At 38.7% G+C, this 22,914-nt stretch overlaps 1 protein-coding gene across 1 annotated transcript in view; it reads right to left on the minus strand.

The window, feature by feature from the left end:
• Positions 1 to 22,914, minus strand: part of kirrel1a (kirre like nephrin family adhesion molecule 1a) — a 44,387-nt gene that overhangs the window by 15,916 nt on the left and 5,557 nt on the right. Inside the window, exons 2-5 of the mRNA XM_081359289.1 lie at positions 5,794 to 5,943; positions 2,126 to 2,275; positions 1,782 to 1,939; positions 814 to 964 (exon numbers count right to left, since the gene is read on the minus strand). Coding sequence (XP_081215415.1) covers positions 814 to 964; positions 1,782 to 1,939; positions 2,126 to 2,275; positions 5,794 to 5,943 — 609 coding nt within the window. The remainder of the gene's footprint in view (positions 1 to 813; positions 965 to 1,781; positions 1,940 to 2,125; positions 2,276 to 5,793; positions 5,944 to 22,914) is intronic.

The raw sequence follows: 22,914 nt of genomic DNA on the forward strand, positions 1-22,914 counted from the left end.
AAAATAAATATTTTCTATTTTAATATATTTTAAAATGTAATTTATTCCTGTGATCAAAGCTGAATTTTCAGCATCATCACTCCAGTCTTCAGTGTCACATGATCCTTCAGAAATCATTCTAATATGATGATTTGCTGCTCAAGAAACATGTAGTATTATTATTATTATTATCAATGTTAAAAACAGCTGTGCTGCTTAACGTTTTTGTGGAAACTGTGATCGGGATTCTTAATAGAAAGAAGAAATTGGTTAATTTAATTATTTATCCTTGCTAAGTAAAAGTATTAACAAAAAAATAAAAAATAAATCGTATTTGACCCCAAAGTTTTGAATGGCAGTGTATGCATAATACAAACTATTGCCTGATGCATTATTTCGTTTATTTATATCGATTTTCAATGTATATTTATCCACCTTATTTTTCACGTAAAAGCGGCACAGCCATTTGTAAATTGAATGTGTCTGGCTTCCGATCTCATCCATTTATATTTAGCTCTAGAAAACAGCTGGTTATGCTGCTCGAACTATTGCAAACTTGTAATTTTTACCATATTATTTTAACATATTGTCGTAATTATAAACACACTGGTGTGTAGCGCTAACAGTTTATTTATTTTTTGTATTTTATTACTTCTAGTTATTAACCTATAGCAGCTAATGAATCAGAAGTCTTGCACATTCAGATAGATAGACACATGCAAAATAAGGTGGATATGTCTGAAATATATTTTTTTACACTGCACCACAGAAAATAAAAATTAAAATAACTTTCCTCATAAATGTTACTAAAGCTAGAAAGGGTTCTAGACTCACGGTGTACGTTGAGGGTGATAGTGGTCCGTTTGCCCATCGGCACGGCCAGGTTAGTAGCCACACAGGTGAAGTTCTTCCCAGTGTCTGTATCCACTGGTAGAATGGGCAGGTAGCTGCGTGTGGTCACGCGTTTCCTGTCTGGAAGCACCTCCTGCGCAACAAAATGATACTGTTGATACCATAGATATGTATACGTAGCCAGACTTCTTAATGTCGTGTTAGCTAATGCCTTTGTCTTGTTGCATTGTGTTAGTTTAGTTTCAGATATAGATATTCATACATGCGTCTAACTACGTCTGCAGACGCTCAGTCAACTTGCTCTCGAATGTTCACAGACCAGCTTTGACTGTTCCAATATGGCGGATGGCTTATGTATATCGGTCTATAGAAACAGCCGCTAATGATGCATCTATGTATATATATATATATACGGTTAATACCAAGCGTGTCGCACAAGTACTGAAAAGTGAAGCCAAGCATTTTGATCACCCCCTGGTGGCTGGCTGCAGTATAGGTAATAAACTCCACCCACTCAATGTAATCAAATGGGACATGACTCAAACTAATAAATCCAATTGCACTTCAAAGACTGTTTCTGTCATTTTAGGTAGTTGTCATCACACAGACATATGTTCAAGTGTTCGTTTTTTCCAGTTTGGTTTTAGTTAGTTATTTGATGCTATAAACGGGGTGTAACGTCGTGATTGACAGCTGTGATGCGATTGAGTCTGAGGGAGCGAGAGTGTGGGCAAGACCTCGATACCGCGGGTCCATTACTGCACAGACTCGGTGTGTGTGTGTGCACTGGGATATTTTGGATATTTTCCTTCTTCAGTGGAAGGAAGCAGAGACACACTTGTCCATCTTGTTTTACAGCCTATGGTTGATACCTTTGTTCTTGAGCTACATAAGCTATTATATACATTTAAACTCAGACGAGTCAAAACTTTGGCATGTGTGTGCCTCACCGTGGTGCTGACAGTCCCTTCTATCGGCAGGCCGTCTTTCTGCCACTCTATGACGGAGGCAGGTTTGGCTCCACGGGACACACAGCTCATGTTATAGGGAACCCCTGCTGTGAGGAGGATCTCCGGGGACCCCTCAATCACCGGCTCATCGGGAGGAACTACAGACACAAACACATGTGGCGTTCAATTATTAATGGAAGCAACTCATAAATCTATTCATTTCACAACACATTAACCCCTTCACCCCTCATATTCTGGCAAAACCATCATGGTCAACATTTAAAACAACAAGCTAGAATGCATGACCATTGAGGTTCCTTTCTAAGCAAACACACAAGACTCACTGAGGACGGTGAGTTTGGCCCGTCGTGAGCGCAGCGCAGCCTCCGTCGCCTGGCACTCGTAGAGAGAGTCATCTGAGAGTTCAGCAGCCGAGATCTCCAGATTATACTGCCCAACCTCCACCAGCCTTAACACACGATACCGGGGCCAGGCTGCAAAAAGACACACACACGCAGATCAGAATTAGCACGTTTTGGAGGTAGATAGTCTTTATTTGAACACAAAAACACACTGATTGAGCTATTTTACATTTTCTGAAGGAAAAGTGAGTGGTCTGATTGGTTTTTAGTGTGTTGTTATGCAGTCACTAGGGTGTTCTGAGTAGTTTCTTGTGTGTTGCTATGTGGTGTTCTGCATAGTTTTAATGTTGCAATGAGGTTGCTAAAGCATTCTGAGTGGTTTTTAATGTTTTGCTATGTGGTTGCTACAGTGTTCTGATAGCTTTTAAGGGGCATTCACACAGAACGCGAAAAAACGCGAGACACAGGCATGGTCTTGAGACACAGGCATGGTCTTGAGACACGTTTTATAAAAGCTTAACTTGAGCACTGCATTTTTAGAGTGCAATGTTATGCACAAGACGCTGAAAAATAGCGCGACGGTCAAAAGATGCTTGCATTTTGACATAGAAAAACAATGGAAAAGCAGCATAGTTAAATAAATAAAAAACAAGCTCTGTGTGAAAGGGTTCTTAGGGTCAGATTTACTAACAGCTTGTGCCAGCGCAAATCATCTTTTGGCTTAAAAAAAAACGACTGTCAGGATGTACTAAAGACACGCAGTGAAAAATTTGTGCTGAAAAGCCTTGGATAGTTATTTTTGCGGCTGACCTTATTGCATATGCATTTGTAGGAGTTTCTTTTTCAGATGCAAAATGTATGGGAGGAGAGTATTTAATTTTAATTGAATCATGCAAGGTGATTTACTAAGGTTTGCGCTAGACAATATACTGGTATTTGCGCCATTATTTACCGCCCAAAAAAGCATTGTCTTAAACCAGACGCTAATTACTGCTCTTGGTAGATTGCTTTGGTCATTATGGAAATGATCCGGCTGCGTCTGTGTTCTTTAATTTGTGCATCATCAGTTGATGACTTGCAGAACTTTCCACTCACATCTGCATTTTTTTGGGAATTACACTCACGCTAATTTGCCCTGTTTAGTAAATCTGCCCCTTAGTGTGTTGCTTTTGCACTTGCTAGGTTGTTTTGGGTGGTTGTCCATTGGCCCAAGTGAAAATAAAGTCCACAAAAATGGTTTTAATACTTAAGGTTAAAGGTTTGTTCAAATCTCAGATCTCTAAGCAATAGTAAGAGAGGCTTGCCTACTAACAAGGAAAAAAAATAGCTTGTAGTGCAGTGATGTTATCCACCACTGGATGCCAGTAGAGTTTGCATGATATATGCTAGCGCTATGACATGGACATTTCCAGCTTCTGCTGCAAGAGAAATGACAAAAATTCTGCTGCGAATTACATCACGTATCCCCAACCCACACAGCCCACTCTCTACTGTGGGATTGAGTTGTCAGTGTGTGCTGTGCGCCGCTGAGTACGTGCGGATGTATTTCTGCGTGTGCACATTTGTGTGTGTGTGTATGTGTATATGTGTGTGTGTGTGTGTGTGTGTGTGTGTGTGTGTGTGTGTGTGTGTGTGTGTGTGTGTGTGTGTGTGTGTGTGTGTGTGTGTGAGTGCAGGATTTGTTCACATGCTTTTATATGAAAGCCAAGGGGACAAACCAGTGAAGCATCACAGTGTAAATACAACTACACTGAGTCAAAGTGAGAGAGCAAGAGAGAGAGAGAGAGCAAGAAAGAGAAATCTCCCTCATGCCTCATGTCTTTTAACAAATCTGGCAAATGCAGCAAATGTAGTTTATCAGGTCCACATTTATCTATTTATAATGGCAGAGGTTAAATATACCACATCCTGCCCTCACTGTTCTCATGACAGTCCACAAGGAGCGAGAAAAGATGAGCTAGTGGAGCAGAAAGCAAAAGAGCAAAAGGAAAGAGAGGATAAAAGTCAGACAGAAAACAAGCTAACAGGGAAACAGTGAGACAGATGAGAGATGAAATTGAAAGGGTGTACATAGGGAAAACTAAAAAGTTTAAGAGAAAGAAAGAAATACACACATTCTTACATTTTATGAAGAAAAGTGTTGCCAATCTATTGCTAAGGCGTCCTGGCTGTTTTGTGTGTGTGTTTGTGTATCTAAGTGTTTGCTAGGGTGATTGGTTTTGTAGTAAGGCTGCCCCCTTATAGTCGACTAAACGTTAGTCAATGAGAAGAAGCTATGGGTACATTTACCTGACAACGATAACGTTTTTTCTTTGTACAGACGACAATGTTGTCAAAATGATCCCCATTCCCCAAAAACGCTGTATTCTGCTGCCAACCAGTAGTTGGCGATGTCACTTTGTAAAGAAACGCCTATAGACTTAACACGTAATACACATGTGCATGACATCACCATTTTCACAAATTCATGTTTTTGTAGTTTACATGGAGACAATAACGGTATAATTTAAAAAAAACTTGCACTTTGAAACCCGTTTTAAAAAATGCTCCCAAAACGCCATTGTCGTGTAAATAAATGGCCAAAACGCATACAAAGTTTTCTGTTTTTAGTTGAAAACTATGTTGTGTAAACGGGCCCTTTCATTAGTCAGTTGCAGAAAATAAAACAACTCCACAGGAAGTGGCGAAGTCACACAGTCCGTGAGGGACAGATGGTTTTCGGCGGGTCCTTGTGGTTATTATAGTATGTTGGCCAGGAAATCCAAACGTTTGCCGATCATCCATCAACCTCAAATATAGCTCATCATTTAGTAGCAAACAAGTAGTAGCAACTTTACATGGCCGCTCACTCTAACGTTAACCTACTGTAGATAAATGTACACTATTAATATTATTATTATTATAAGTGTTTGTGTGGAGTGTGGAAGCTGAAGTATTAGCACTGCATGACATGGAGGCGCCGGTGCGATCACTTGCATTTTTTAAACCGTAAAGTATCTACTTTTATTTGTGTAAACTCACAATAACAACAAAATGTTGTGCTTTTGTAAAATACAGAAAACAAACAGAAGTGCTTTCTGCTGTCTCTGTCTCAGTGAACTGGAGTGCGTCACAAAAATTAACTATAACTCCAGAGTATATAGGCTACTTGCCTCAAAGACATCAGAAATATATCTATAGAAAGCTTGAAATGTCTACTTTTAAATTAACCAATTAGAATCGAAAGCTCTCTGATTATGTAATGCATTTTTCTCTAAAAGCACGATCACTTTAATGCGGAGATGGCGAGTCAGCATCGTCAAATTCATCTTTGCAGCCGACACGGACTAGAAAACACTAGTTTATTAATAAACAATTAAAATGTCTCCTTGCTGTTTTTTTCCGACACATTCATAATCATTACATCTGCCGGTGCTTTGCAGCAAGCTTTATGTGTGCGCTTCAGAGTGGAATATATTACGCCCATATATATTAAATGCTCATTATGGTTTAGTATTGTCCTCAGTATTAAAGTAATTAAATTAATATAAACATGCCTTTAGTCGACTAAAGGCTTAAATGAACAACTACTATTTGACTAGAAAAATCTTTAGACTTATGAAAGGCCAAAGAAAGAAAGAAAGAATGAAAGAGCGCTATGTATCACTGACCCCGGAGGTCTTCTCCGATGCCTAAGGCCAGTCCATCCTTGGTCCATTGCACAATGCCCGAATAGTTGAAGACCACGCAGGACAGGACCACCCTCTGGCCCAGAACCACTGACTGGTCTGCAGGCTCCTGAGAGAACCGCGCCGTCCGCACTGAAACACAACAGCCACAATTATTAGTACAAATATTAACATGTCATGAGTGTTTGTATAACAAAAACAGTGCAATTATTGAAAGAACTGAGGCTCTAGTTCAGTTTACTTCATGCGTTTGATGCAGCGCAAGTTAAAATGCAACAATATACTGTATGTAAAAAGTATTTGATTATGTTAATAAAACTAGCAGAGATTATATCAGGATAATGAGTTGTTTTGGAGAATATATTACAGGAAACGTTCACACAAAAACAAAAAAATGTAATCATATTTTAATCATTTATATATCTAATCAGCCTTGCTGCGTTGCAATCAGTCATGTGACACATGTCAACCAACCACTGGCGTTCAACCTGGTTTGAGTCTTTAGCAGCATTAACAATCTGCTAAACTATGGCCTGGTTTCACAGACAGGGTTTAGATTAAGGCAGGATTAGGCCTTAGTTCAATATTAGGACATTTATGTAGCTTTTGTAAATTTGCCTTAGAAAAAAAAAACATTAGTGGTGTGCATCTTTTTAGGATATATCAGTGCAAGTTGCTTTCAGTTTAGACAACTCAAACATGCATTTTAGTTTGAGACTAGACTTAAGCCTTGTGAAATAGGAGGTCTGAAAGTCTGAAGGGTTTGTAATGATATTAGGGTAAGTAATTGATGACAGAAATTATTTCATTAATAAAACCTGACATTAAGAAAAGTTCATATGACTGACTAAAACAAGCAACAATCTAAATGACTGAAACGCAGCATTACGCCTTACATCTACCGAGCAATTTCTTCTTACAATCAATCTTCTGAGTTAGTCAATGTGGGTTTTTGGAAGAAGGAACGTGTCCCTTGATACCAAATTCCAGACACATTTCTTCACCCGCAAAACATGGTATCCACCAGAGTCGCTCTCTTTTTCTGACACACAGGAGGATATTTGATACTCCAGACAAGCCCAAGTCTCCAGCTTGAAGAACTGACTTACAATGAAAGCTTTCATTCAGAGCCTGAGTTGTGGATCTTTAATTGGACTGAAATCAAGAATGTTGCAAATTAAGTAAGGGCAACTCATATTTTCCCCGCATTCTTCTTTTCTTCGCTCAGTACTAGTTTCTTTCTTTCTTTCTTTCTTTCTTTCTTTCTTTCTTTCTTTCTTTCTTTCTTTCTTTCTTTCTTTCTTTCTTTCTTTTTCCACCAGAAGGCAGTTTGCAACCTTCCTTGTTCACTTTTTCTCTTCCTTTCAAAAATGAAAGTCCTGTCATGATTTTTATCCACCCACACATTGTCGCAAACCTGCATGACATTCTTTCTTCTGCAGAACACAAAAGGAGAAATTGTGAAGTGTACTAGTTTTCTCTTTTCCATGTACTACAGTATAAGGAATGAAGACTTGAGGGATAGTTCACACAAACGCTCGCGTGCGTGTGTGTGTGTGTCTCCAGAATTTTCATTTTTGGGTTTCATTTTGATTTTTTTTTAAGATCAAAAAATGCAACTAAAGCACCAAAGTAAATCAGAAAAGTTTCATAAAAGCTGTCCGGATCAACTGATTCAGGACTCTAGACTCAAAAACTCAATATTATTTATGAATCACAAGGGTGGGTGTCAAGATTTTCAGTGAATAAAACGAAAATGTGCCCCTATTATGCTTTTTCGAATATTTCCTTTCATGCAGTGTGTAATATAGCTGTTTGTTACAAACCAATGTAACAATGTAACACATTTGCATAATGCCAGACTATGGTTTTCATTGGCTGCCTGTGAACGATGTCAACTTTGACCCTCAGACACTTTAGTTGCAGCTGAGCCTGGAAGAGTTTGGTTCGTGTTGTTCATGTCAAGAAGACGCTGTTGCACTTTGATGCACTTCAAAAGGACGAGGACTCACGCTGGAATTTATATGGAAATTCGTTTTTTTACGAATCGTAAACTGTTAATATTACTGTGTATCAAGCGCTGTGTAAGCCTCTGAAGTTGAAATTCAGATATGGTAATGGTCATTTTGATTCCAACACACGCTGAAAGCGGTAGACCAATCACAACAGGCATGGACCATCTGACCAATCAGTGCAGAGTAGACCAATCACAACACATTGGGCCATCTGACCAATCAGAGCAGAGTAGACTTTTGGAGAGGAGGGATTTAAAGAGACTGAATCTTCGAACAAACCGTTTTCAGACTCTCTGAGAAATTAGGGGATACTGCTGTGTATATTATTAGAAGATTAAGTTCAAACCAGTGTTGTTATTGTTAGCTAAAACTAAACCTATTAAAAATAGTTTGATACCTGAAATAAAGCTGAAATAAAACAAAATATTAATATTAAATCAAAAACGTAAAATGTTGCCTTGGCAAAATAAGTAATAAAATAAAAAATAAAATAAAAAAATAATAAATGAAAGCTAAATAAAAGCATTAAAAATAGAAAACACCATAATAGTATTTAAATGATGGCTAAAATAACCCTGCTTCAAACATCATGTCACATGGACCACTTTTATTTCCCTTAGGAAGCTTGAAAGCTTCAAATCTCATTCACTAATACTGCATGGAAAAGATCAATTCCTTCAGAATGTTTCTCACTAAAGAAAGAAAGTCATACAGGTTAGGGGTGGGGGAAAAAATCGATTCTTAGATGAATCGCGATTCGGGACGTGGACGATTCTGAATCGATTCACAAATGTCAAAAATCGATTTTCTAAAAAAAAAAAAAAAATTCTAATAACGTAACATTGACGGAACGCAAAAGGCGGAACTCTGAAGCGGACGTGCACGTGCGCGGACAGTCTGTGGCGTGCACATAACAGAGACGCGCACATAACGGACGCATGATGGCTGAGCGCCAAATGTGCAATGCCAGTCACAAAAAGTTACATTTTGACTGTAAGTTACTCTCTGCAGATGTTCATTCACTTTCTTTGTATAAGCTGTTTTTGATTGTGGTATGCTGCAAACATTTCAAGTCTTAACTCTTTATTATTTAGTTCTGTACTATAAGTCAAGAGCGACTTTGTATGTTAGCCTACTAATTATTCAGAATATGCATAAGTCCACAAGCATTATATGTTATGATAGCTTCTGGTACATAATTCTATATTTTTGAACGAAAACTGTTTGTGAATTTGCTACAGCAAAATGTTTTTTTTTTGTATGAAGGATTATATTGCTCATTGGAAATAACAAGAGGATGTTGGTTAGAAGTCTATTATTAAATGCTGCTACTATGCTAGAGATTCAGAATATGTTGAAGTTTGTATTAATTTACTACAAGTATGCTGCTAGTACAAGCACACATTTATTTTCCTGTTGGTTCTCAGCAATGTTGGGACATATGCTGGCAAATGTAACCTTACAGTTGACTTGCCAAATCACTTCCATTTGTTTTATTAATAAAATTAATATAGGAAGTATTGGAAGTAAGTTCGTTATGGGTCATCATAAATACTTTGCTTTAAAAGTACCAAGTAAAAACATTTTTTTAATGTTTTTGATAAAAGGCACTTCCCTGAGAATTGAACTTAATAAATGTGAAAAAGACACTTTAATGTCTGTCATTATGTTTGTCATTCTGTATAGCAAAGCAGATGAGAGTAGATCATGATCAGAAACCTGATTAGAAATCATTATGAATAAAATCGAATTGTTTTGAATCGAAAATCTTTTTGAATCGAAAATCGATTTTGAATCGAATCGTGGCCTCAAGAATCGGAATCGAATCGAATCGTGAGATGGTAAAAGATTCCCACCCCTAATACAGGTTTGAAATGACATGCTGGTGAGTAAATGACAGAAATTAATTTCCCTTTAACTTTTTCTACTAGGATTTCCTAGTAATAGCATCATCTAGTTCGGAGTAAAATTAGCAAGAACATTTGTTACTTTTGATACGTTTTGTCATTTTTGCACAGTTTTCTATCCTTCTTGTTTAAATCCATTTTCCTCTCCCCAGCCCTGCCTTCTATTTCTGTGGTCTTCCTCTCCAGTTGGAGGGGGTTTGGAGACACGCTGTCACAATCCATTTATCACATTAAATATCAGCCCTCTAGCCCTCTCTTGTTCTCTCGCTCCCTCTCTCTCGTCTCTCATCCCTCCAGCATTCCTCTGTAGGTCCCCATCTCTCTCAGTTTCTTAACAACTGGCATATGCCCACTCATCCCCCCCATGACCCTATCCCTCACTCTTTCTCTCCATGTCTGTTTGCTCTCCTTCCCGTGCAACATCCGCGATCACTTTGGGTGAAATTGAATGAAGTCAACAAGGGGAAACAATGCTCTAATGACCATTAAAAACATCATATATTCGGTAGGATAATGCAGTTAATATGTTGCTCTGACATACCAAACTCCTTTTCTTTAATCACGTAAATCTCATACTTGCAGGGATAGCTCAACAAAAACTGAAAATTTCATCTTCTTTTGCTTGCCCTCATGTCATTCCAAACCTTTACGACTTTATTTTTTTTCTGCACAGTGTTATCATTAACTAAAACAAAACTATCAAACTAAAACTATATAAAAAATAATGCTGAAAAAATGATTAATCACATCTAACATAAAAGTTTGTATATATGAAACTGAAACTATTAAAATAAAAGCTAATTCAAAATATTAATAAATTCTATAATAGTATATAAATAGTACTAAAATATCACCGTTTTGGACACAAATTATGATATTATAAAGAATATTTCTACTGCTCCAATCCATTTAATGAAGGTCAATGGGGTCCAAAATGATAATGCTCCTAATTTCACTTTCACAACATCACAAGGGTGAGTAAATGACGACATCACTCACAAAAGTGACTAGATTTACGATTTACAATAGATCATAAATCAAGAAAGAGTGACTCGAGCCATCTCAAGGGTCCAGAATATCATGGAGACTTAGGGGTGGACTCTTATGACTTGAGCCAGTAAAGCAACCACCTAGCATAAAATTAAGCAACTGCATATTCACTCCGTGGTAACTAACCATCCACAACATTCTAGCATTGTTGTTCCATCACATGTCCTATGGAAAATATAGTTTCAAGTTACTATAGTTGTTGTTATTATACAACGGGGCAGTATTTGGCCTTCGCTAAAATCCATATCCATTAACATTATTACATCACAGGGAGGTCATGCAACCCAATGTGACAATGCACTTTACTGTCGTGTAAAGCATCAGTGTATTATGACTCCTTTCTATAGAAGATTATTCCTCTGAAATGGTCCTCCTCCATGCAGCTCAAACGTTTTGTGCACATATAAATATACGTTCATCTAATACATGCATAAAATGGGAGACCAGTGTACAGTACGCAAAAAGTAGCATTCATCAAACAGCACATGAACAATATGCGGATTCAATATCCGCTGGGACACTTGCTATCCCATGAGGCCACTGGAGCCTATAGGAGCTGTCAGATCCAAAACGAGAACTGATTCGGGAGGCTTTTTTCAAGTGCTATAGATATTCCTCATGGTTAATTTGTACTTGTTTAATGTCAATCAAACTATCTATCAATCAGATTTTCTAGACTATTTTAGGTCGTAAAGGGCGCAGGATATATTAAAATTTAGCGCATGGCATGTATTTATGATCCTTAGCTGGGCAGCGTGTGCCTGAGCCTCTCCAGCTCTACAGCGCCCCACAGTTTTCCCAATGTCAATCTGTGGTGAAAAATGGAACTGCAGCGCGCTCTAACTGAGGGCCATAGACTTTATTCACAGCAGCGGAATCTTTGATCTTTAACGGGAATGAAAGCGTGGCTGTGAGGGATAGACATACATCTCTTCAGTGGGTTGTACTGTTTGTTATTTAATGTGTTTTTGAATTGTTCTGACGAAACAGTACAAAATATATTTCCAAGGACAAAAAAATCCAAACAAAACATGAGCTCTAGAAAATTATAAGTGATCTAGGAGCTTTATACAGCGGGTGCCATTGAAAACACGGTAAATGTATGATATCCCTCCCTCACAGCCTCGCTTTCATACGGCGCTGCTCTGAATAAGGTCTATTTGGGCAGATTATTTCAGACTGCCCGTTTATTTTCGCGTTTCCTAAACCTCGCTCCAGACCAAGACGATATCAATAATTCAGATATGTGTAGGCTGTATTAGTCTGCATCAGGTCAGTAACTAGTTGGCTCGTAATATTCTAAATTAAAACAACATTTGGAGGCAATAAATACTAGGCTACATTAAAGCTAGACAGTTCTATGTGAGTGTGTATTAAAGTCTGTCAATCAACATTATTAGAGCGCCACCCTCAGGCTGAATAACGCAACCTCTGCCAAAAACGTGTCTGAATGTTCAGCGATTAGAAAAGCTTACAAAATGTTTCTCATACATTGCGCTAAGACCCAGAATCTGGCCTACTTAAAGGGATAGTTCACAAAAATGTAAATTCTGTCATTAATTATTACCCCTCATGTCGTTCCAAACCCATAAGACTTTCGTTCATTTTCGAAACACAATTGAAGATCTTTTTAATGGAATCCGAGAGATTTCTGTCCCTCCATTGACAGCTACGCAACTACCGCTTTGACGCTTCAAAAAGTTCATAAAGCGATCCTAAAACTAATCCATATGAATTGAGTCCAAATTTTCTGAGGAAACACGATTGCTTTATATGATAAACAGATTTAATTTAGCCTTTTTATTCACATATAAACATCGATCAGCGAACATAAAAAATACAGACATTTTTTAAAATATCTTTTGTATTCTGCAGAAGAAAGTGAGGGTGAGTAAATGATGACAGATTTTTAATTTTGGGGTGAACCAATACTTTACAGTTTAATAAAATAATAATAAAATAATTCTATTTCTCAACAATGATTCAATACATTGTGTAAAGTAATGTGAAATCTTCTGAATATGACATTTTTGTTTGTCTCAGTAAATAAAAGGAGACTGATCAAAATTGCCACACTTTTTATTTTTACCAAAGAATATTTCTCAGAATGGCTTCTTCATTATTGTCCAAGAAAAAAAGTTTCAGCTTGACCTTTTGTGAAAACATGCCCATAGTGGAGATGTTACAACTTTTGCATTACAACTTTTGACCTATAACCCTTCCCATGTGACATTTAGCCCCGCTCTCTCCTATAAGGTCCCACTACAAGCTTGTTATTTATGATTTAACCAGAAAAAAAAGGGTGACAGAGGAGAAAGAGGAAAAAGGGAAGAGATAAAGATAGAGGGGGGGATGAGGACAGAAAAACAAACACAGAGAGAGAGAGAGAGAGAGAGAGAGAGAGAGAGAGAGAGAGAGAGAGAGAGAGAGAGAGAGAGAGAGAGAGAGAGAGACATGGCTGGATTGGGAGTAAAAGACATCTAATGAGAGAGGACCTGAGAGAGAGCGAGAGAGGGCTTGTATAGTTTTCATTATGTGGGTTATGCTGCAGCGACAAATTTAGAGTGTCCTGATTTTCTTGAGTCACTGATCCCTGGGTACCAGCAGTAGTCCATGCCACACTGCCAACATCCTGACCGCACAAAGACGTGGTCACACACACACTCCGACCACACTTACACACCACACTCGTGTCAGGAACCACTTGACCGACCTGAGAGAACAGCCTCTCATCAAGGGATCACCGAATCACAAACCCAGCGCACCAGAAAATGAACTTCTGTCAACAAACATAAATCATAAAGATTATCAGTTTTCACTCCAAGATAACCGGATCCAATGAAACGCCTTCAGATGCGTGCGCGTTATAGTATGAAAATATTCAAATGCGCAACAAAGACTGAGATGACGTCATTTAAATATAAACCCCTTCATGAATAGAGATAAAAATGGATAAGCCCCGCCCCCTTTCCCAGTAACCAGAGAGAACTCTGCAGATGACATATTGAATGATTTTCTTGATTAGTATTTTTGTCTTGTTTTCCAATACCTAAACCTAAATCAAGATACGGTACCTTAAGAAGCAAAGTGACATAAGATATTGAGTCTTAATGTCTGAAAAAAAAAAAAATATGTGACAATGTGGAAGGAAAAATAAACTTGTTTTCCCCTTATCTGCCTTTATCCAACTGGCAAATATTTGTTTTAAAGTTGCATTGTGTAATATTTAAGAGGATCTGTTGACAGAAATGAAATATCATACATAACTATGTTTTCAGTGGTGTACCTTACATAATGAACTGTTATGTTTTATTACCTTAAAACGAGCCATTTCTACATACTGTACACCGAGGGTTCCCTTACATTGGGCCATTTTGCGCCACCATGTTTCTACAGTGGCCCTAAACCAGGGGTATCAAACTCAGTTCCTGGAGGGCCACAACCCTGCAGAGTTTAGCTTCAACCCTAATTAAACACACCTAATCCAGCTAATCAAGGTCTTCAGGATTACTAGAAACTTCCAGGCAGGTGTTTTTGGAGCTGGTTGGAGATAAACTGTGCAGGACAGTGGCCCTCCAGGACTGGAGTTTGACACATGTGCCCTAAACAGACAAACGCGTTTCGTCACTATTTTGTTCTTCGTGCAAAGAAGCTAGCTAAAGTCAGCGAATAAAACACTGACACAATGATGAACAAGTAACAATAATATTTGCAAACATATTGTTTTACTGAATAATTAAGTAAACCTAATTTCTTAATTTATCTTTGTAAAGAAACCTCATTGTTTATGGCTACTCTCTGCTGTCTCAGACGACGACATCTTTTCCTGTCGGCCACCGTAACTTCTGTTGTTTGCAATTCACAACCTCACCACTAGATTCCGCTAAAAACTACACAGTGCACCTTTGCTTTAAGCTTAAACTCACTTAATGTTTATATATGTATCACCATATATATATATAGATATATTGCTTGTAGCTTGATTTCTTGATTAAATAATATTTAGACATTTGTACTGGAAAACAAGACAAAAACACTAAAATAGTTTTTTTGCAGGTTTATTTATTCTGTTGTACAGACAAAAGTAAGTAAACAAAACATAGTTATAATTTGCACTTATTACGCAAAAACAAAGGCATTTTGGAGCATCTGATCTGGAAACAGCATTTTCAGTGTCCCATCACATTTTACTGGTTCATCCAGCATTTCATTCTTGTTATACCAGTTAAACAATTACGTAATGTTTTTTGAGATTACGTATGAGAATCGAAGACAAAAAAAAAAAAAAGACTGTCCCCATTATCTTCCTCGGCACTCTTTAATCAAAACGGACCCTTCGAGGTAAAAATCCTAGATACTAGCAGCAAAATCAGCACTGACAAAAAAAAAAAAGCAGAGCTGTTCTTTAAAACTCCTCCGTGCGCACGCAGCGCGACGGACCAGACACTTCTGTGACTTCATGCGCGAGCCACTCTCAGACAACAAAGGAGTGTGTCTGGACCAGGAATACGTCACCTGCTGCGGTCAAGGTGCCTGTGCTGGAGCAACGGGGAAGAAACAGCGACTCCGAGTGCATTTGACACCTCGACACAGAACAGACAACCACTTCTAATGCTTTCCATGCTCGAATCATTTTATTGTCCATTTCTGATTTCATACATCGTTAAACCGCTGTGTGTGGCTGCCATTGATAAATTAGCATCATATTATTTATTAGTGTACATAAAGCTGTCGTAATCCTCACGTGTGTCCATTTTTTAATGCATCCTCTGTTGTAACCCCTCTCTCTATGCCTTTTTTCATCCCCTGCTACTCCAACCAATCGGGCACTTTCACTGGCTCATAGTGTAGCGTCACCATAGCAACAGCTGACGTAAGCAAAAAACTACCCCAAAAAGTTTTTTCCTCGTTTGCAGGAATGTGCATGTGTGTGTATGCATGCATGTTAGTGGTTCGGTTTTAACATTTAAACAGTTAAATGTCCTGTTGAACAATTACTTGAGATGCACTGATGTATGCATTTTTGATGAATTTAAAACCATCTGCATATCAGCTATAGCATGAAAAAGGCTAATACTGATGATTTTGATTAATTAACTGTGTTAAGGCACTGAGTTGCATAATGTATGTTGCATAATCCAACGTTTTTTACGTCATAATCCAACAATTGGCGAAACTGTCACTGTCCCGATCGGGCCAGTGCTGCATCTTCACAAAAGTTTATCCTTTGCACGTGCTTTTAAGCTTGCCAATTTAAATATTTAAGCGCAAGAAGATGTGAAAAAAGAACTCAATTTGGTACCCACTGTGAGATTAGTTTTATGTGCGCTCACATCCGAAACGTTCGGCGGGAAAGCTACGTTTTAGACAGCGCCACGAGATCTCGCGATATTAAAATGTGACAGGATTTCTCGTCGAGGTGAAAAGCCGCCTCGCGATATCGCCATGACGAAGCGCGAGGATTAAATTAGCATAGAATTGCTTTTTTTTATAGAGATCATTTATAGAGATTTTTTATTTAATAGGGGTTATGCGCAACATACTTCCGGGTTCTACAAAACGGGTATAACTACTTCCGGTCGTCAGCTACTGAGGTAAACACAGCCAGAGAATGTCTAATAGGAAGAGAATTGGCACTCTCTGCTTACTTCCGGGTTCTGGATTGGTTGCAGTAACACGTCTCTGTCCATGCGGGGGCGCTCGCGAGCGAGTGCAGAATGAATGGAGGTCTATGGCGAAATACCCCTCAAAACCCACTTTTCTCAGGATATAATTTTTTGTCTAGTAATTTGAATGTTGTATTCGAAAGGAGATGCAAAGAAATTACACATTGCTGGGTGTTCGATTTTTTTAGAGTCACTTATTTGGTTTAAAAAGTCTTTTAAAATGTCAATGACGTCAGAATGCTGACGTCATTAGCAGAATGCTAGCGTGTTATGGGCAACAACAACTCAACCTGTAAGAAATAGAAAAGAAATAAGTACTCGTTCATTCAACTTTCGACCTATAACCCATGTTGAACTTGCAAAACCTACAATAAAATCTGAGATTTCTCAACGGCATTTGGGTGAAAGAGACACATTTAGCCGTCTAGCCCCATTGACTCCCATTCAGTCTGCACTCGCTCGCGATCACCCCCAGTGGAATTATAATGGAACTGCAACCAAAATCAATACAATGGGGCTGAATAGGGAGTGCCAAGGCTCTCCGTAGACGGGCTCTGACACAGCGTAGGAATGGTGACCTTTTATAGCAGGTGTTTACAGGAGCTACCCATTCTATCCATTTCAGATGTACATCGTATTGCCAAACGGACTTCCAGAGCCCCGAGTACTCCGTTAAATAAAGGATTTAAGTTTTTAAGCCTCCTCATTTATTCATGATTATGAAGGTATGTAAGTTAGTATATGTAGCTTTTGGTAATGGCACCCGATGTAGAGTTAGCTAACTATCAGTAAGTTCGTTTAGACTTGTATGCTATCATAGTAGTTTAACCTTTTATATTTGCTTGCAGACGATTAAAACAATCAAACGAAGACTGCGTTTTATTTTTTTATAAAAAAAAAATTTCTGATACTTAAGCATTCGTGACTTTTTAACTAAAACAGAAATAAGAATTGTATTCTAAAAAAAGCGCAAAATAAGTTACCTCAGAGATCACCTACCGCTGCAGATGCGTACGGTAATGCAAACCGGAAATGTTTATACCCGTTTTCCGGTTCGAACGTTGGGCGTTCCGCATAACCCCTATTCAGTTGGATAACGGTCACTTCAAGTGTAGGCTATTCTAAACGTCTGCTCTGCTCAGCACGAGCTACAGTCGCACAGAAGGAATCACAGTTCACTGATCGCGTGACGAGAGTTAGGCGAGATGAATGACAAGACCAGGCCAGTTGCATAAACATAGCCATTATGTTAAGACCGTGTGTTAAGAACTAGTATGATCAACTAGAAGTTAGTTAGGGGTAATCAGTCTTACTGTTCGGTGTCAAATTAGGCCAATCTACGTTTTTATGTTACTGACTTTAAAAAGGTATTAACAGTTTAAAAGAATAAAATTGGATGACTAACTTGTAAGACTAGTCTTAACAGTTTATGCAACTGACCACATGGCGGAGGATTTGTTGCACAACAGAGTCTTATTTTGTAAAATGCGCGCTCAGCACCGCCACTCCCTATTCACAGAGTACGTGCGATCGCAAATGTGTTGGAAGTTTAATAGGGATTATATTTATCTTATACAACAGCGTTATGTTACATTTGATTTCAATTTCTGTACCTGAAAACTACTGTTAGATCCACGTTTAAATCATAGACTGTAAAAAAATATGGACGTAGTGTCCGTGACGTCACCCGTAGGTTTCTGAAGAGCATTTTTGAAGCCTAAAGTGGGCGGAGCCGGCCGTCGCCATCTTGGCCTTGCGTCACTCCCGGATAACAGAAAATAGACAAACAGGCGGGGCGTGAGTGGAGCTGAGGAGCCTGGCTATCTGAAATCACCTAGCTCGACGTGTTCGAGTTAGCTGATGATGTAAAGCCATTTAAACGTTCCTATTTTTGCCCTTCGAAATATTATAATAGTTAAAAGACATGGCTACAAGTGAGACTGTGTATTACTTCGAGAGTGTTTGTGTATGACAGTGATTTATGTGCATACATGTCCGTCACTCTTTCATGGTCCGTCAGCGCGGCATCGCTCAAGTTCGTAGAGAGCTTATTCAGTCCATTTTAAATTCTGATGTTGGCCGTCTCTCAAATGGGTTATGGTTTAACCGTTAAACCATAGATATATTGCCTTTGAAGTGCAAATAAATGCGCTAGAAAATCCGCGCTCTTTCATGTGCATTTATTGCACGGACGGAGAAAGCGCCGACGCCTGCATGATTTCATCTGACGGTAACTTACATAAGCATATTATAATCCATCTGTTCCATGGGAGCAGAACGAACGAGCATTTATTGACGTTTTAATTGTCAGACATCCATTAGTGCATGTTCACAGAGGAAAACAACTGAAATACAGTGCTGGTTGTTCTCTCGAACGATAACGACGGAATCCAAAGACGTGGGCTTTGTAACGTTACCTAAGTATTAAATTGTATGAAATAATAATCCCGAAAAAAAGCTCAAACACTGCAGAGATGGCAAGTTCAGCAGCTAACATTGCTGAGGTGAAGTGACGGCTAGTAACAGCAGACAAACGGCTAGCACTGACAGCGGCAATCCATCTGTCAATCAAGTGGCTTGGCCACACCCTTAAATTTAAATATTAATCAACTAAACGGACGAGTTATAAAATAATTCACCCCCCTCACAGTTGTTATGAAGGGCAAAATTAGCTGTATATACCAAATCCACATACAGACACCAGGCTGTAAACATGTTTTTTTTTCTGCTGTAAAGTTGGTCATTTTAACATGGGGGAGATACAGATTTGACTCACTTCTGACAACAGCCTCAAGCGGCCAGTCAACGAATTGCAGTTTAACTCACTTCCGTGTTGGTTTCAAGAGAGAGACGGGGAGGTTGCCGCTTGGTTTAAATGGATCCAATCAGTGTTAAGTGTAGATGATTTGATGATGCAGCAACAAACTAGCTAGTATACATGCGTTTTATAATGGCAAAAGTTACATCAGTATCAGTATCGGTGCATCCCTAACAATTACCCAATGTTTTTGAGATTACAAATGAGAATGAATGTGTGTATGCGTGTACATGTGGTTTGCTTTTTAAAACAATTAATGTTCCTTTCCTAATGTTCATTGGTCAAGGATAACCTAAATCACTCTGGCACCCTGTTTGTACAGTTACTAGCTAACAGTGTATATATATAGTGTCCCTCTCCGTCGTCAACATTTCCTCCTGTCGTCTCTTATTTGTCCGCAGCCTCATCCGACGCTTTCCCTTCATCATCTTCCCGCTTTGCTTCTCTAGATTCGCCCTTGCCATTCCTGACAGTGAGGAGAAACACCTCTTTCCCTGTGTCACTCTCTCATTCTCATCTTCCTCTTCACACCTCTCTCTCTCTCTCTCCTCATCCTTTTCTCCCCCTCCATCCCTCGTTCCTCTCCTTCTCGTTCTTTGTCCCTCGATCCATGCAGCCCAGAGTTGCTATAGAAACCGATCTATTTGAAATAAAAGGGAAGGAAAATTATTTCTCGCTGGTTTCTCCCCCCCCCCCACTCTCACTCCTTTCCCGGCCGCCGCTTCTCATCTTCTGCAGGATTTATAGAGCTAGATTTTAACATTATTAATTTGCGTGAATCGCATTCAGGGCTATTGTTGCCATGGCTACTGTGGGAACATTGACATAATATTACATACAGTGACCATGGCAACCTCAAGGGTCATCAACAGAGTGCTATGCTAATGCTTGGAAGGACTGTCCACTTCCAATAGGCCGAGGCTTGAAGTATTACCTAATACCTCACAGACGTCCTTTCAGTGCACTAAATATTTGGCTTTCCAAACAAATATCAAGAGGCTGAGAATGCCAGATGTGGTTTGTGTGTGTGTGTGTGTGTGTGTGTGTGTGTGTGTGTGTGTGTGTGTGAATGCATATGAGGAAACACGCACAAACTGACATTAAGCTCGCTCTCAGAAGCTGTTTCATCATATGCCTTTTATTTTATGACTTTGACGTACTTTGATGCAAAAGAATGGAAAAGACTTGTCATTAAAAAGCAAGCGCTGCACTCAACTGTGGGAATCTCCTTCAATGCCGATCTAAAGCTGAGCTATGCTGATGAGTAACTAGCCAAGAGTCATAATGTCCGATTGATGTTTACACGCTCCTAATGCATTCATCGGTAGATTCAAGTCAACATGAAAATGCCGTTCACGAACCATTTTACTGTACTTCAGTGTTATTCCGAAATAAAAAATAAAATGCATTTACGAGAAGTGTTGCAAAGTTCTGGGAAATTTCAAATGTTGGAAACTTTCCATGGAAATGAATGAGAATATATGGGAATTAATGGGAATAAACTGAACGTGTAAAATTGCATATTAGCATATAACAGGGAACTTAAATGTATAAAATTAAAAACATCTTGCAGCATTATCTTGGTTAAAACAACCAGAATTAATGCAAATTCAGCTGAATTTCTACCCTGCATATTCCTCAATCACATGCACACAGTACACTACTTCCTTTTTTACTTCCGCCACACTTGACTGCTGCTCTCTATTGATTGGATGGAGAAAAGTGGAAGTCACATACCAGGAGACAAGCGGTTGTAGGATTCAATTTGTTAAAGTCCACCTGTAGTCAATAATTTTATCCCTTAAAACTCATCTTTGATCACCAAAATTACATATTTAAAAGTTTTTTCCTCAAAAAAAAATTTGTCCTGCCTTAAAATAGCTTGAACGTAATTCTACAGCCTTACCTCATTTAGTATACACGGTTCTATGAAAATGCAAATTAGCCCCGCCTCCACTCACTCACACCAGAGATTCACTCGTTGACGATCACACGTTGACCCGATTGGTTACAAGGTAGTTTGTGACGTCAGCAACACCAGCGATTTCAAACCGCATTTTTGAGACTGTCTTTGGTTCACTGCAGTTTTAAAGAGAAAATACTCAGCAATGGTGTTGACTTGTGAATTTGCACATGGTTTGTCTTTAAGCACATTAAAAACACCACATAGGCATATAAACAACATTAAAAGCTTGATTGTCACCACAGGGGGACTTTTATAGCATTTAAAAATCTAGATTCATGCTAATTTATACATTTACACTATACCACAAACATATCTAACATTTTAATGTTCAATAGGCCTATTAATGTATTATGAAAAAACATGAGGTAACAATGAACAACAATAAATGTATAACATTAGCCTTAATTTAAAAAAAAAAAAAAAAACGAAAAAGTATTGCTCATTGTTGCATTTTTTGAACGTTATTAAAAAAAGTGTAAACTTTTTGTATTAACTTGCACTAATGAATGCTCCTCAATAAGCCCAGCAACATATGTTAGTAAAGTCAAAGGGTCCATTTTGGTTTCCCATTGACTTCACAATGCATCTTTGTATTGAGTCAGCACCGGAACAGCTAGCATTTTAACAGCTCTACATTTTGGTCCACAACCTCACTGGGTGACCGGTAATAATGCTTTTTGATGCAGAATGCCTCGCTGTCTCCCCAACTGTGAATGTCTTTTATTGCGAGTCTGCTGATTGGCCGAACTCGTCGATCAGCCCTCCCTGATTTGAAAACTTCAGAGAACGAGAAATGACATCACCATCATCATCAGCCACATTCCATTGCAGTGGGGGAGGGGATGTCTGAAAAACTCCCCACACACACACACACACACACAACAGAGGAGAATCTCATCAGGGTCTAGAGTACAGAGTGGCCTCTTCATCATGCGCTCTCTTTTAATTCATGTGCTTCTCCATCTCTCTCTCTCTCCCTCTCTTTTTTTTTTTCATCTGTCCCTGTTTCCCTCTCCTATTCCGTGACCCCTCCCCCTCTCCTCTGACTACAGGAATGCAAGAAACACATCTGGAACTTATTAGAAAGAGGGAAGGGGGAAAACGAACTGGGGGATGGAAAGAGGGAGAAGGGAAAAATGAGAAGACTGAGGGAGTGAGGAACGACAAAAGAATGAAAAGCAGAGCGAGGGCCAGAACAAGGGGCCACTCGACAAAACCATTTCTGGAAAGAAAGAAAGAAAGAAAGAAAGAAAGAGATGTGCATTGCAGGAGCTAAGGCACATTTTAAAGGGATAGTTCAGATATTCGGACATTAATTACATGTCGCTGCAAACGCGTATGACTATTTATTTTGTGAAAGTCAAAAGGTGATATTTTGAAGAATGTTAGGGTCGGCTTTTGTCCATACAGAGCTTTCAAACTTTAATAAGAAAGCAAAACCACTGTAAAAGCATCATAAAAGTAGTCTATATGGCTCATGCATTCCTACTGACATCTAACGCATGAGTTGACCTCGAGATCTGAATCATTCCAATTCGTTAACATTCAGCCGAGTTTTGTGAACCGGATCAACTGATTAATTGAAAAGAACTGACTAGATAAAGAATAAATGACTTCTCTCACACAAGTCGTATGGAGAACTTTTATGATATTTCATGGTGGTTTTTGAAGCTTGAAAGCT

The sequence above is a fragment of the Scardinius erythrophthalmus genome, assembly GCF_964197995.2.
Source record: "Scardinius erythrophthalmus genome assembly, chromosome: 2".
Lineage (NCBI taxonomy): Eukaryota > Metazoa > Chordata > Actinopteri > Cypriniformes > Leuciscidae > Scardinius > Scardinius erythrophthalmus.